This window comes from Urocitellus parryii, chromosome 5 (genome assembly GCF_045843805.1).
Source record: "Urocitellus parryii isolate mUroPar1 chromosome 5, mUroPar1.hap1, whole genome shotgun sequence".
Taxonomy (NCBI): Eukaryota; Metazoa; Chordata; class Mammalia; order Rodentia; family Sciuridae; genus Urocitellus; species Urocitellus parryii.
The window spans coordinates 183,915,238-183,932,208 of NC_135535.1; the positions used below are offsets into that span (position 1 = coordinate 183,915,238).

The following is a 16,971-nucleotide window of genomic DNA, read 5'->3' on the forward strand; positions in this document are numbered from 1 at the left end:
TAGGAATTCATCATTCCAGAGGCCTGGTGGAAATCTGCGTGAAGCTTGGTCCTCTGAGAAGCAGACTGAGAATGGACAAGTGGCATGGCTTTCAGTGAGGGAAACACCATCAGAGAACAGAGGGAGGGGGCCCAGTTAGGCCCAGGGCTGTCAGGCATGATGTGTGTCTGACCCCTAGAGAGCTAGATGGGGGTGGCAGGGAGGGGAGATTGGGTGAATGACTGCAGTACAGCCCAAGAAAAGGGTTGTGATACCTTTAGGGAAACAAAATAGGCCACCAGGGAGATCCTGTGTCTCCCAGGGACAGGCTTGTCCAGCTTCATTATTCTAGCTGATTCTGTCTGGCCTGGGAGAGAATCAATCCCTGGGAAATTTTGACCCACATGAATGCTCTTGGTCAATGACTTGCCCTGTAGCCGGCAGTCTGTAAAGCCCATCCTCATGGCCCCCTTGCGCTCCTTTGGAGAAGGAGCATCCTCCATCCTCAGGACTCTTTACTAAGTGCCATGTCTGCTCCAACCTCGGGGAGAGACAATTCACCCCTCACCTCTCATCTCCTGTGCTGATCTCACACCCTTCTCTCAATCCTTCCCCAGTGACTTGTTCATAGTATCCTCCCACCCCTGAATGGGACTGTGTTCCTGCTCTTCTGGATGAATCCAGCTACACTCTCCCACCAAACAAATCCTAGGTCTGTCTTGCCTTTGCCTTTGACTTCTTCACGCTTAATAGTCCTAAATCACGAAGGGGTAATGGGATTACCTGGCTGTTGGCTTCAGCTCCAGGTACCAGCCTGCCCTGGCAGGAAGCTAATTGGCTGTCATCAGGTCCTATCTCTTTTCTGGGGTTTCTGTTTCTCAGGTGGCCCTCCCCTGACACCAGAGTCAGCAGTGTGGGTGTGGTCTCAGCCAAGGCCAAGCTATGTCATTGGGCACTTGACGCTTGGCCAAAAGGCCCAAAGGCTCAGGTAGCTGTTGGGCATCAGGAAGAAGACATGGGCACTTGTCTGTAGAAAGAAGTTTGGTGAAAAGAATGTTAAGAGATGAGAATGCTGGGTGTCTGGCATGTTCTGGGCACTGACAGTTCTCTAGCCTCCTTTGGGCCTCTGTGAGGTTCTTGAGGCTGGAAGATTTGAGGAGGGGTTGGTGCTGCTCCATGTCGGGCTCTTGGACTTGGTTCTTCCCCCTCTTGCTGGTCCTCAGCTGTGGGTGGATCTCTAGGCCACTACTTGAAAGGAAAACATGGGAAAATCAAGAATTCCCCAAGAGCACATCTGGGTCAGATGACATTGCAAATTCAAAGTTCCCATGGAAAACAAAAGGATTGCTCTGAAAGTGATGGAGCCAAGCCCTGTGGGGAGAGCAGCAGAGAGAAGCCTGGCAGTCTACCAGGGTTACAATCACTTAAACCTTGGATGCCAAGCACAAAGCTGAGGGCTTGCCTGGGATTTCCTCTTTTCCCTCTAGGATGGGGGAAAGGGAGGAAGGTGCAGTGGGGTCGTGGAGTAGAAGGAGGATGCCTCTAGCTGGCCAGTGGGCCTTCCAGACTGTACCTCGCCCAGTATTCAGGGTGTCTGCAGCCTGGAGTGGGGCCCTGGTAAGGGATGGGACATAAGGCACACCAAGTGTCCTTCCGACTCTCTGCTTAACGTGTTTGTTCTGTTGTTGGAAATGACTATCGGAAAAAAAAATATTCTATTTTTTTTTTTCTAAAAAGAAAGCGATTTATTTTTTTTATTGGTTGTTCAAAACATTACAAAGCTCTTGACATATCATAATTCATACATTAGATTCAAGTGGGTTATGAACTCCCATTTTTACCCAAAATACAGATTGCAGAATCACATCGGTTACACATCCACATTTTTACATAATGCCCTATTAGCAACTGTTGTATTCTGCTACCTTTCCTATCCTCTACTATCCACCCACCCCCCGAAAACAAATATTCTAAATCTCTGCACCCTTGGGGCTGGGGATGTGGCTCGAGCAGTAGCATGCTCTCCTGGCATGCGTGTGGCCTGGGTTCGATCCTCAGCACCACATCCAAACAAAGATGTTGTGTCCGCCAAGAACTAAAAAGTAAATATTAAAAAATTTTCTCTCTCACTCTTAAAATAAATTAAATCTCTGCACCCACCTGGCAGATGTTAGAACATTCCTGCCATAGCATTTCCCACCCAGCAACCTTTTCTGAGTCTTGCAAAGTAAGGGTATTTTATGGGTGAGTGTTACTAGATTGTCAGAGCACCTAGTACAGTGCATGTAAAGAGAAACTTTAGTTGGACCTAGGGACACACACCTGTAATCTCAGCAGCTCAGGAGGCTGAAGCAGAAGGATTGCAGTTCAAAGCCAGCCTCAGCAAAAGTGAGGCACCAAGCAACTCAGTGAGACCCTGTCTTTAAATAAAATATAAAATAGGGCTGGGGATGTGGCTCGGTGCTTCAGTGCTCCTGAGTTCAATCCTGGGTACTCCAGAGAGAGAGAGAGAGAGAGAGAGAGAGAGAGAGAAAGTACTGCCACCTCACTGGCCCTCAAAGCCATTCTCTTGCCTACCCAATCCTAGGGGCTTGCTCCTCTGTTGGCAAGGGCCTCTCTTCCCCTTCCCTGAACTCCTACCCATTTGATATGGTGTGTTTACACTCTGTGCCCTTTAGATGCTGATCTTTGTGGTTTGCTATTGTGCTTTGTCCCATTTCTCTTAGAAATCTGTGAGCTCCCCAGTATTGCAGCAGAGCTTTGGCTTCATTCCCCAAACAGAGCAGAGCATTGACTTTCCAGCGGGCACAGGGAGGCACAGTCAACACCCAACCCCTGGGTGGATACCTTGGCACCATGGATGAGATGGGAGAGATACACACTCCTGGTTGGGAAATGCTCTGGGGAAGCTTGGCTTAGGACAGTACAAGCTGTCTTCTGGACCCTGCAGCCCTTCTGTGGCCATCTCAGTGCTGTTAATGGAAAGCAGAGATGACATCAGTGTGGTGAGGTTACCGTAGAGAAAAGGGAAGGCCAGGAGGGTGTACTGGTTGCTAGTGCTGTCTTGGCACTTGAGACTAGATAGACTCAGGAAAGGAACTTTGTAGGGGCAGCAGCTCAGGAGGGGAAGAGAGTGGGGTGAAGGGACAGCAATGGTTGGGATCTGTTTCTTTTGTGTACTGGAGAGAGGACGGTGCTGGTTTAGAATTCGGGAGGACGATTGGGACTGCACCTCCAGTCTACGGCCCTCTTGGCCATTGCAGGAAGCCAATTAGGATGCATCTCTTTAACCACAAATGCACAGCTAGGTTAAGCTCTCTTCTCTCTCCATTTTATCCTAGAGACTGAGTTGGGGCAGGAAAGACTTTCTGCTCATCAGTTTGTCATTGGAGGCTCTAGGGCTGTGTCTGCCTGTCTTCTCTGTGTCCATCCTAGGTGGAATGCTTAGATGTGGGCCTGGTTCTCCAAGTTCTGGAAAACTTGAAAGATCCTCTGCACAACTCCAGAGGAGAGGGTGGGGAGTGGCCTGTGTTCTGGGAAGAGCTAACCTTGCTAGGTCAGGCTACAGCACAAATCTCCAACCCTGATCCTTCCTAAGATCTTTGATCCTAGTTCCTGCCTGCCCTAGCTATCAGCCCACAATTACTACACTGTCCCAAGACATTAGCTGCCCTGTCACACTCATTCTCTAATCTGTAGAACTGCTGTAAGTTCCCAGAGATAGGTAGTAGTAGCCTCCCCCTAGTCCAGGAACCTGTGTCTGCAAACATGCCTGTGTCTGGGGAGGGTCCCCATACTCTCCAGTGCTGTGTTGGACAGGGGAGAATCAGGGGAAGAAGAGCTGGAGTGAGAGGGGAGTCAGCAGCTCTGAGTATGGATAGATACAACTGGTAACCCAGGGAGTTGGGCTGGATGAATGCACTGGCCTCTTTTCTATGAAGGCCACCCAGCTGAGGACCTGAGGCACCATCTCTTAAGCCTGGGGCATGGGAAGAGCCATTTTTGAGGATCCCAGTCAGTGAAGTGTCATGTTAGAGTCTCTTTCCCTCCCATGGGCCTCCAAACTGTCACCTGCTCTTCATATTTAAGGTAGGATTTCCCATCAGGCTCTCTTCTCTGCTTCTCCCAGGGTGGTCTGGCCAATATCCTTCTGACAGCAGCTCTTACAGTGCCCTCTATTGAGGCCCATCAGCAGAGGCATGGACATATTGTCCATCACAAGAACTGCCCAAAGGGAGCTCCTGGGACCTGCATTTTCCCTGAGCTTGGGGCTTTGTGGGTGGTTCATAAACATTCTCTGAAATAAGGAACTGTATTCATGGCAGTGGGGCCCCCATTGCTTGTTTCACTCCATCTTGTCCAGAGCTAGTGCTGCCCAGATGGGCCACAAAAGAATAGGCCACCCTGGGCCCTGTCCCCTGGGTAGGGGGGAGAGGAATCCACTCACACCATCTCTCCTGGCTGTCTGGTACTTGGGACAGAGCTTGGACAACTGGACATCAAAGAACCCATAACTTGGGAGAATTCTCCCATTTCTCTGTGCCCAGAGAACTGATTGGGGCTGACACTGGGGCAGGAATAGGTGATGGCTTCTATCTTCTATCTCCACATTGCCCTCTGAGGTGGGAAAGCCTGAGAACTTTGAAGTTATGGGGGCCATTTTTGCAGCTCTGACCTCCGGTCCCAATGCCATGAAGCAATGTGTAGTGTGGATGTGGTTGCATAACTTCAGGTCTCCAAGGGCTTGTTTGCTTGGACAAGCTGGCAATCTCAGGATCTGTAGTGGCTGATGTGAGCATGAATAGAAGAAGGCTTTTTGACCTACAATTTCTATACCATGCAACTTTTCCATTTAAATACTACAATATAATATCTTGTAGTCATATGGTTAATCACCTCAATCAATTTTAGAATGTTTTATTTCAAAATGAAACCTAGACTCCTTAGCCATTGCCTCCATTACATGGATATATATGGATATACTTCTTATTTATCTATTCATCAGTAAATGGGCTATTTCATTGCTTTTATTTTGGCTCTTATAAATAATGCCACTATGAATATTTTTATGCAAGTTGTGAATATGTATATATATTTGTTTTCAATTCTCTGGGATATATAAGTAGGAGTGGAATTTGTGGCTCATGAGTAATATCTTGACACAGAGAGTGGAGTGCAAAGACAGTTGAGAAGACAGAATATGTTTAGAAATGAGTAACAGTTAGTGCTTCACAGCTTTGTGGCTAAAATCAAGTATAGAAATTGGGAGGAGTACAGTCTGATGAAGGTATAAGTTATACCAAGCAGGAAGTGAGAATTAAGGCTGGAAGAGGACATTCAGAGTACAATCATGAATCACTTTGAATACTGAAATGAAGGAAACTGGATATAAATGAAGCATTAACAACTGCAACTTACACTGTGTAGAGTACTCTACTGATCTTAATACACAATTACATATTTGAAGCAATCTTCCAAAATGAATAGTATTATCTCCATTTTACAGATGAGAACATTGAAGCTCACAGAACAAATTTTTCAGTTACCTCAATCTCAGTAGATTTCAGAATACAGATCTCAGCCTAATAACTTCTTTTTTCTTTTTCCCTTCTACAATATTTTCTGCATTGTTGAGCTCACATCATTATACATAATCGTGTCCACCTTGTAAACATCACTATAACATAAACGAACCTGCTGGTGCTTCAATGGATACTTCCAGCCATCAGAACCATGGGAAATACATTTCTGTTGAAAAAGTCATCCAGTCTATAGTAGTACATCTAGCAACCTGGATTGGACCAGGACAGAGTAAACCTGCAGTTGGCAAAGGAATTTAGTACACATTGCTGACAGAACCTGAAGAGGAGCAGCACTGGTGGACTTGGCTTCCACACCCTGCCTTCTGAGCCATCACCTCATGATTTTCCACCTCTGAGATCACCTAGGCCCATTTGGCACCTTCCCACTGGCCAGTGAGCATGTCTGGAAACAGAGGAGCTTGATCACTGGTCAGGGAGTTGGCCTGCCCCTGAAACCAGAGGGCAGAGCTCTGTCCTGCTCCCAGGCAATCCCAGGTGCCTCTCTTCCTGAGAAGCTAGTCATTTCACAGAGCTCCTTAGTACCTCCCCCTTCCCAGAGGAGAATGGAAAATCAATGGGGAGACTTGGGCATGGAAACATCCTGGAGGAATGGATGCAGACCCTGCCTGGCTCCAAGCTCTCCAAGTACGACTCCCCACAGACCCAGAGATTATATCCTGATGGAAAGATCTGAGGTCAGAGCACTGCAGGGTTCCAGGGCAACAGGGTCCTGAGCTTGGGCTCCAGCATCACATTTCTGTGCTTATTTCCCACCTCCACAATTTGCTGATAGATGTGATGGTGGGCAATTCATTTGATCTTTCCATATCTCACATTCCTCTTTTTAAAATGGAACCATGCAAAAACCACCTCACAGGCTCACAGTGAGGGTTCAACAAAATGATTCTTGTGAATTGGCTTGCAGGGTTTCTTCATCACCTGCTCCTTACTCTTATTCCTAGCCCTTGGCCTGCTGCTGGGAGAAAACACTGTGTGTAATTCCTGCCTTTTTCCATAAAGAAGTCTCTAGTATTCCAACTTGACAATCAGAAGAATCTCCAAACCATCCTGCATGCTTTCTGGAAGAGTAGACATGGAGATAGCATTGCCTACTGGTGCCTGCAGATGTCCTTTCTCTGTGGAGCATGCCCAGTGTCTAAGCTTGTTGGGCTCTTGTAGGAGAACAGATCCATTTGTGCCTCTACAGTGTCACCAGAATTTCTAATGATCTCTGTTATCCTAGAGCTGGAGTGGGGTGGGGGGCAGAGAGATTGTTCACTGCCCCCTGCCGTGGGAGCACAGGTCACTAGCTAACTAAGTAAGCAGGCTCTACCCAGGTGTTTGGCTCAAAACTATGGCAGGTGAGGCAAGGGGGATGGTTGGAGGCTAAGTGTGTGGCCTTCCAAGTGTGAAAAGGTCCCAGACACCTGAAGGAAAGGGAAGACTGGATGGAGTTGAGTGGTAGGCCCCACTTTGGCTTCCCCACACTTTCCTATGCAACTGCCCCAATGCCCAGCCATTCACCTTGAAACCAGGGCCTGCCTGGGCTTGGATACAACCCTCACTGCTGAACTAGGCCATCAAGCTCCTCCAGAAAGAAATCTTCAGAACACTCCTGAGGCCCCATGTACTGGGCAGACATCCAACAACTGCTGGAAGAGAAGCCAAGAAGGTGAAAAAACAGAAGGAAATCAAGGAGCTGGTGACAAGGGAACATCAGATTGTGCTGAGCCAATGATAATGGTAGGATGAGGAGGCACCAGATTTTCTTTGGCTAGTGAGGAGCCAGAGTTGACATAAGGGTCGTTGGTGTTGTCTCGGGATCATTAGCATTGTTATTGTTTGTAGCTTCCAGTCACTCTAACTGGACCCTGCCTGCCTTTGCTTTCTGTCCCTTCCCCTCCCCTCCCCTCCAATCAGGGCTGCCTAAGCCACACAGCTTTTGTGAAGCTTGCCCCTTATTGGCTGCAGATAAAAGATAGAGGAAATATGGGACAATGTCAACCACTGTTAGCTGTAGCCTTTAAATCTTCATCTCAGGGAGATAACACACAGAGCAAGGCCCAGCGTGGACAGCATCACTCCTGTGAGGTTAGAGAAGCATTCAGAGCACAGCACAGAATTGCTGCTCTACAAGCAAACCCTGGAGTAGAAGTCCACCTTCTATCCTGGCAGTACGGAACTCCACTTGGCAACCTCAGCCTTGAGAAAGTCATCGCAGCATCCGAGAGCCAAAATGCCAGAGTGCTTGCTGCATGAGAAAGTGAGTTTCTGAGCAATCCATGTTTGTGGGCTCACATTGGGCCATTAGGTAACTAATTGGTGAGGAAGACAGTTGAAGTTAATATATATGATTAAATAATCATATATACATGTGTGTGTATATATAAACATAGAGAAAGAGAGAAAGAGAGAGAGAATATGCTCCTTAGGGTGCACATGAACCAGATCAGATAAAATCAAATAGATCAAAGAATGAGCTAGGAACCTACTTGTCAACCAAGAAATGTGTTTCTTAAATTTTGTACAAGTGAGTTCCTGTGATGCCTGATGTGTTTATCCATGGGTAACAAGAAATGTTAGCGACTGCACAGACTCCTTCCTGTTCATCTGTCACCAGAGAAGACATGTCTCCAAAAGGGTCCAGGGAGTTCCCAGAGAGAAGGGAGAATTTAGAACCAGCAGGGATTTTGGAATATGTGATGGAAAAGAATTTCAGTACATGCCAGTCAAAGGCATAGATAGAGGTGTATTTAGGAAAGTAGATACACATTCAAGGGAGATTAGGACCATCTCAAGAGAGAGGTGCCTTTGAGGTAAATAAGGGAAGAAATTTGCATTCAAGGGACAATTCAGACCAGGTGCCATGGTGACCCCGGTCATCCTAGCATCTTGGGATGCTGAGGCAGGAGGACCGCAGGTTCAAAGCAAGCCTCAACAACTTAGTGAGTCCCTATCTCAAAATTTTTATAAAAGGGAGAGTGCTAGAAGTATGGCACAGAGGTCAAGCACATCTAGAATAATCCCCAGTACCAATAAAAGAAAAAATAAAGAGTTGGTGAGGGGTGAAGATCTATCTTCCAGGGCTGTTTCAGATTGGCAAGGGACAAAGACTCTGTCTAGTCAGGGATCAAAAGTCTCATCTTGAGCTGGATGTAGTATACACACTTATAATCTTGTGACTTGAAGACTGAGACAAAAAGATAACAAGTTTGAGACTAGCCTCAGCAACTTAGTGAGAGCCTGTCTCAAAATAAAATATAAAAGAGGCTGGATATGTAGCTCAGTGGTTAAGTACCACTGGGTTCTAGTTCAAGTATAAAAAAAAGTCTCATCTTGATTGATCTAAAGAAGATAGACACTGGTCACAGTTGTGGGAATGGGTTGGAAATATTGTGTTGCCATCCTCTTAATGTAGGATTTTTAATATGGAAAATAGAAACTTTATTAGGAGTGGGGCTGTAAATTGGTCCAGCCAATATGGAAAGCAGTATGGAGATTCCTTGGAAAATTGGGAATGGAACCACCATTTGACTATCCCAGTTCTTGGACTATCCCAAAGGACTTAAAAACAGCATTCTATAGGGACACAGCCACATCAATGTTCATAGCAGCATAATTCACAATAGCTAAACTGTGGAGCCAACCTAGATGCCCTTCAATAGATGAATGGATTAAAAAATATGGCATATATATATACAATGGAATATTACTCAGTAATAAAAGAGAATAAAATCATGACATTTTCAGGTAAATGGATGGAGTTAGAGAGGATAATGCTAAATGAAGTGAGCCAATCCCTAAAAAACAAATGCTGAATGTTTTCTCTGATATAAGGAGGCTGATTTGTAGTGGGGTAGGGAGGGGGAGTGTGGGAGGAATAGACAAACTCTAGATAGAGGCAGAGAGATGGGAGAGGAAGGGAGGTTATAGGGTTAGAGATGATGGTGGAATTATCCAAAGTACATGTATAAAGACACGAATTGGTGTAAATATACTTTGTATACAACCAGACATATGATATACTATGCTCTATATGTGTAATAAGAATTGTAATGCATTCTACTGTCATATATAAATAAAAAATTAATTAAAAAAGAAAATTTATTAGGAGATTACAATGGTATTGGCTGAGGGATAGGAGCTGAAGTATGGTTGCGAGAGGTCCTAATATCAGTAACAGTCAGATAAGGCTAAGTAAGCTTTAATATTTTTTGCCTGTATACATCTCAGGATCTGAATTTTTTTTTCAAAAATATGTCTATCAAATCAGACTTAAATTAACTCTGAGTAAACATGATTTTAACAGCCTCTTTTGATAGTTATTATCAGACAAAAACCCCTTTCTCTATAACCTCTCAAATTTGATTGCTTTTGGTAGGGCTGACACAAGCATGTATCTCAAGTTATATTAAAAGAAATATTGTTTTACTTTTTTTTTGTACAGAGGATTAAACCCAAAGGCTCTTAACCACTGAGCCACAACCAGCCCCTTTCATTTTTTATTTGGAGATAGGATTTCACTAAATTGCTTAGGGACTCACTAAGTTGCTGAGGCTGGTCTTAAACTTGGGATCCTCCTGCCTCTGCCTCCCGAGTCACTGGGATCACAGGCAATGTGCTACCATACCCAGCTGTCTTACCTTTGAAATGTCCATGTAAGACTGTATTTGGGTTAAATTTACTGCCAGGTGTTTAAAATCCAGTTGTCAAAAATTGACCATGTTTCTATCTACTATTAGGGTTAGCTCAGATTCCTCAGGGGTTACTCTTGGGAACTTGTGAAAAGCCTCTTGGATTCTTTAACTTTCTCTACCAGTTGTTCCATCTTCCAGGATGAGTCAAGGCCTTGCTGACCATACATGGAAGCACCAGGGACATTTTCTTCTCTTGGCAAAGTGTACATTTTGTCTTCCTGTTCTCTAAGGTCCTCACAATTCCCCTTATTGGCAGGTCAAGTGACTCAACCAGGGTTGCAGGGCCATGAGAGATGAGTCCTGACTGACCTGAGAGGGCAAGGGCCAAAATATTGGCTGTTTTTTCCTCCATTAGCCCCTTTACTTCCTTGGCTTTTGACTCCTAGTTTTGGTATTAGACATTGAACCCTGGGATACTCTACCACTGAGATACAGTGTTTAGAGCCTCTCTAAATTTTGAAGCTGGCCTTGAACCTATGATCCTCCTTCCTTGCCCGAGTCACTGGGATTATAGACATGAGCCATCATGTCAAAGGGCTCCAAGCTTTGTTTTTAAACATCTAGCAGGACAGATATTAATACTCACCAATATTAAAGTGGGAGTAATGGGTTTTAACTTTAATATCTATAATTTTTCAGTTATCCCTTTTATTTAATTAAGGTCAGTATTAGTACTGGGAGGTGGCATTATCTCATATCTATCCTGTAGGTGATGATTTAGTATTTAAATTAACTCAGGTTGTTTTGTTGTAGTGTATTCTGCAAAATACTAACACGAAATGGTTCTAAGGCTTCAAAGAAAATACAAAATGAAATTAATAAGTGCAAAAACATATTGAACTTGTATAATAGTGTTGAATCAAGAAACATAATATTTATAATACTAGTGTGTCTTTGGTATCTATTTAGCCCCTTCAAAAAACCATAAATGTATCCCACCCAATCACATGTGAAATCCTTTATAAGTTTTTACTTTCTTTTAAAATTCTTTTGCAACCTTTAAATACTTTTTATAACTTATGCAAAATTTTAGTTTTGTATTGCAGTCCTTTTTATTCTGAGATCACAGAAATCTTTACAACAAAAAACTATCTTTTAAACAATAATTTTAAACGAGTTTAATTTTAGCCAACTTTGGAGCCATGAGAGTCAGAGCTTTATTTCTGGTGAGGCTGGCCTTTTGACAAATCTTAAAGTATGTATGTATGTATGTATGTATTTTTGTTTATTGGTACCAGGGATTGAACCCAGAGGTGCTTAACCACTGAGCAACATCCCCAGTCATTTTAAATTTTCATTTTGAGACAGGGTCTTACTAAGTTGCTTAAGGTTTCACTAAATTGCTGAGGCTGGTCTCAAGCTTGAAATCCTCTTTTTTTCTTTAAAGAGAGAGGGAGAGAGAATTTTTTTAATATTTATTTTTTAGTTTTCGGCGGACATAACATCTTTGTTTATATGTGGTCCTAAGGATCGAACCCGGGCCGCACGCATGCCAGGCAAGCACGCTACCGCTTGAGCCACATCTCCATCCCATGAAATCCTCTTATCTCATCCTCCAGAGTCACTAGGATTACAGGCATGTGCCTCCAAGCACAGCTGCTGGTTAAAATTTTAACTCTTAGTAAACTTGTCTTTAGTTTAGTCCCAGAAGCAAAACAAATCTTACACTGTTTTATCATTTATCAACAATTCATATAAAACACACATGCCCAAATACATGTCTTATAAAATTCAAGAAGCTGAGTACTTGAATTTATTTTTAGCAGTTGAGTTTTAGTGCTTTAAGCTGAAAATTAATCAGATATCTTCTCTAATACATTCATAAACTCCACTTACATCAAACCTAATGTACATTTTTTTAACAGTTAATTTTAGGTTACTCATATAAACCAAGATATCAGATGAATATGGTTAACATTTTTCATATATATTTTCTTAGTTGTAGTTGATCACAATACCTTTATTTTATTTATTTATTTTATGCACTGCTGAGGATCGAACCCAGTGCCTCGCTCATGCTAGGCGAGCGCTCTACCCCTGAGCCACAACTCCAGCCCCCATGGTTAACATTTTAAGCCATCTTTTTTTCTGCCAAAGAAAAATCTTAAAAGCAACAGACATTGTACTTCAAACATTTTATAGAAAACAGCACTCTCTTCATTGGCTGATCATCTAGAAAAACATGTACATTAGTAATTTTAAAGACATCTTTACTCTCATTTTTGTAACCAATTTAAATTTACCTTTTTGTTAAAGGTTACTTAAGTCACATGAACTAAAAGGCATTTGGATCTATTCTTGTTTTAAATTTATGAGTGCTGACTTATCCATAAGCCAATTTGATACCATGTAGACATAATATACAATATGCACATGTATTGTGTAACCATTAAAATATAAACAGAAAACAAAGATTTCTATAGCTTTTATCTAGATTTACCATTTGTCAGGATTTTAAAAAATAACCTATTGATATGATTACCATGGTCCAGCTAGGTGTGGTGGCACATGCCTGTAATGTCAGCCACTTTGGGAGGCTGAGACAAGAGGATCATAAATTCAAGGCCCATCTCAGCAATTTAGTCAGGCCATAAGCAACTTATTGGAACTGTCTGAAAAAAAAAACTACATCTCAAAGACATAAAACTTAATTTAAACATTACTGAGAAGGGTTTGTGTAAGTGAAAGTCTAAGTTTTAAAGGTAGGGCATGTTATGTAGATTTAATATCTTTTCCTAACTTAAGAACTAGTTAATACAGGGAGATATCCTTACAAATGGAAATTTCTTTTGAAAAAGTTAGGGAAATCACCAGTGGGCCAGATATCCTCTTTAACCAAGAAGCAGAAAAGAAAGTGTCTCTCAAGACAAGCAAAAGAAATAAAGAAAGGGCTCTTCTTTTTAGAGCTTGCTTAGTCCAGGTATTGGACACATATAAGTAAGGGATAAGAAAGTTAAAGCTGCTCATTAAACAGAGTGTAGGTCAGATTTCAAATTTCAAAAACCAAACAGCGTGGCACAGATGTCTTCTATGACACAGAAACAGGGGGCACAGATCTGGGGGAGGCCTGTAGAATTGGGGGTGGCTGGGACAGGGTCTACCAAGCATGCCTGGACATTGGATCAATGGTTCAGGTGGTCACCTGTCCATCCATGAGGTTGATCCATGTCAACTATCATCATTGTTTATTCTCCTTTTTGGGATCTTTTATAGGGGAAGATCTTTTTTTTCCCCAATGTATTTGAGAGTTAGTCCTTGAATAATTGCTTAATATAACAACACTTGAATCAGACTTTTTTTAAAAAGACAGCAGTGGGAGTAAGGTGAAGGGATCCAGATAGTCATATCTTTGACCATTTTCCTCCCCAATTATAGAACAAGCTTCTGTTCTCTAATTTATATTGAGACCAAGCTATGTTACAAGGAAAACAATCATTTCTTTTTTCCTTTTAAAAATTCTCTGCCTTAAGGGTTGGGGTTGTAGCTCAGTGGTAGAGAGAACACTTGCCTCGCACATGTGAGGCACTGGGTTTGATCCTCAGCACCACATAAAAATAAATAAATAAATATATTGTGTTCATCTACAACTAAAAAAAAATTTTTTTAAAAGTTCTCTTCCTTAAAAGAATTTTATTTATTTAGTAGGTACCTAAGTGGTGAGTTTTCAAGGATAAACAATGAATTACCCATAATCTTTAATGGTTTTTTGAAAAACATAGGCCTTGGGGTACTCTGAGTTCCCACCAGGGATAGGATTTTTAAATCTGTTCCATACTGTATCTTCAGGGTAATCTGCTTTTTTCTTGGAACTTGACTTTTAGTCAGACCCATAATATTGGGGTACTCTTATAAGTTCCCAGAAGGAAAGGACTTTTAAGCTTGTCCCAAATTGTCTGCAAATTATTGGCAATACAATTGTCCTTGTCCCTATTATGCAGTTGTCCTAGTTAGGAGCTAACTAGGACACAAGAAAAGAAATATTTTATGGAAAATAATCCTAAAAACAATATTCCTAAGATCTCAAGTAATCTAGATGCATTTAAGAACTTATAACTTTTTGGTTCTTATTTTTAAAAAGTGAGAACACAAAAACCTCAGTTTTGAGGAATGTTAGGATAAGACAATGTCAGGTAACTTTTAATGGAAAGAGATTTGTTTATAGTTAACATTTTATCTCATGTCCAAGAAGGATAAATGCCTCATTGCAATAATGTCTCTTCAGGCAAGATCTGATTAAAAGAAAACACGTCTTAAGTTTAGCAGTTGTTGTCCCAGCTATCTGAAGGTGAGGTTCTCATTCTTTCAGTGAGATAGTACTTATAGGGTGACCATTTATGTTGACTGATAATAAGAGAACACTTTCTTTCAGAGCTGCTACTATTAAAAGTCAGATCAAGAGTGGAAAATATATCAAGTACAGAGAATGTGAAGATAAACACAAGGATCAGCATGACTTTAGATAAAGCAAGTTTTGAGAATGTTTTCTAGCTGACAGTAACTGCATAGGAAGAGAATAATTTAGCTGGAAAATAAGATATGATGGCAAAGAGATAGTTTAGAGACTAGATCAAGGGAAGACAGAACAAGAGTACGTCCACAGAACCTAATTAGTTCTCTTTGTTTCCACCCATTAATCTTCAGATTTTGTATACCTATTGTTTTACAAGTTACTTGATTGTTCATTAAAGGCAATTCAAAGAAACTCCAAGACCCTGCTTGGCCATTGGTTCACATTTCACTGATCCTTACTAACTAGTACCTACCACTTAAAATTTGTGTGTTTTGAGACAGGGTCTCCCTAATTGCTGAGGATATTACTAAGTTGTTGAGGCTGCCCTAAAATTTGCAATCCTCCTGTTTCAGCCTCCCAAGTTGCTGGGATTATAGGCATGTGCCACTGTGCGTGGCCCCAGAATCTTTTATTGAGTTCCTTCAGACCAAAGATTTTCTCATTGCCAGAAGGTGTTACTATGTCCTGAACCAACTTATTCTTTCATGGTATTCTCATTTTTAGCTGGTGAGTAATCTGATAGCCCTTAAGTATTCAATCCATACCCACTAGTTAAGTTGTGACTTGGCTTTGAGATCCCCTTGACAACTTAGGGATCTTCCCCACTCAAGCTCAAGAAAAAGGAACTATGAAGATAGAGAAAAAATCCCTGTGAATTTCCAGAAATTGGAATTCACACTCCTGCAGTACAGTGGGCCCGCTTATCTATGATTTAATTTTCTGTGGTTTCAATTGCCATTGGTCAACCATGGTTCAAAAATATTATATGGGAAATTCCAGAAATAAACAATTGATAAGTTTAATATTATATACCATTCTGGGTAGTGTGATGAAAGAGTGCCGTTCTAATCCATCCTGTGTGGGTTCCTCTGTGCAATATACTCATATTGAACAACCTATGCAACACTTAGCCAACTTGGTAATCACATCAACTGTTTCCACCATGTGGCCTGTGCAATGGTTTCATTAATGAGGTTCTAGACATAAAGTTAGCTAGATGAGATCGAAATAAAACACACAGACTCAGTTACCTTATTTCTATTGCCAGGTCCGAGACGGCTCCCCTCTCTGGTTCCCTCCTCTAACCGCCCAGCAGGGCAGCAAGGATTACTCAGGGCTAGCAGGAGAGAGAGAGAGAGAGAGAGAGAGAGAGAGAGAGAGAGAGAGAGAGAGAGAGAGAGTGTTTGAACATGCCAGGGAGTAGCCTTTTATTGGGGAACAAGAGATTCAGGGGAGAATTCCATCCAATGAAGGCTGAGGGGGGACTGCACTCCAAGGTCAGGGTCAGTGATTGGGCTCCCGGGGTCAGTGGTCAGGCACACCCCCACACCGATGGGCTCTCTCATCAGGAAAGGGCCGGGAAAGCTCCAACACAGCCAGAGCGCTTCAGACCCTTAACGGGAGTCACCCAATCACGTGACAGAATGGCTTCCCACAAACTGTGGCAGTGGCATGGTACTAGTGCATAGTGTCTGTTACTCTCTGTACCTTCAGGCATCCACTGGGATTTTGGAACATGGCCCTACAATTGCCATTAAATGCTAGTTTCTGACATAGTGAGACACCTACAATCTCCCTATAGGACCCAGTCTTATTTCTGTCATGACTGCTATTCTTTCCAGTGACTCCTCAGCCTCTGTAAACCCCACAATGTCACATGATATTTTGCCATACATACTAGCCCTCTGTCTGCAGCCCTGAGTTCATATGCCTACTCACACACAGTTCACTTACTGTGAATTCAAAAGCCAAAAGAATAAAGGGAAAATGCAAAAAGAACAGAGTTCAATCTGAGATGGACTTACAACACTTGAGGCTCCCTAAGAAGACAGGGGATCTTAAAAGGAATCAGCAGCACCTCTCCTGCATTCCATAGCTGTGTTCTTCAAGTCCCTTTATAAATTGCCAAAACTGTTGAAGACAAAATCATCACAAATTTACTCATGGATCTAATTGGTTGTTAATTGGGAGTCAGGATCTAATTGTCTTAATTCTACAAAGTGACAATGAGACCTCCCATTGGACAATAGCAGAACAGTGGACAGGTAAGGTAGGAACAAGGAAACAGAACAATAAGGAAACCTTTACTACGTTGGTTACTTTTCTATGAGAGTTAAATCCACAGAACTTTCTTATCATGCCAATTCAGGTACATGGCAACCTCCTCTTTCCATGAAAAACTTGCCTATTAGGGGAATTATCT

General features: G+C 42.4%; 1 protein-coding gene across 1 annotated transcript in view; it reads left to right on the plus strand.

Moving 5' to 3' along the window:
- Positions 1-16,971, plus strand: part of LOC144255092 (stearoyl-CoA desaturase-like) — a 30,767-nt gene that overhangs the window by 3,353 nt on the left and 10,443 nt on the right. The window contains exon 2 of the mRNA XM_077799112.1: positions 7,763-7,824. Within this exon, the coding sequence (XP_077655238.1) occupies positions 7,763-7,824 (62 nt within the window). The remainder of the gene's footprint in view (positions 1-7,762; positions 7,825-16,971) is intronic.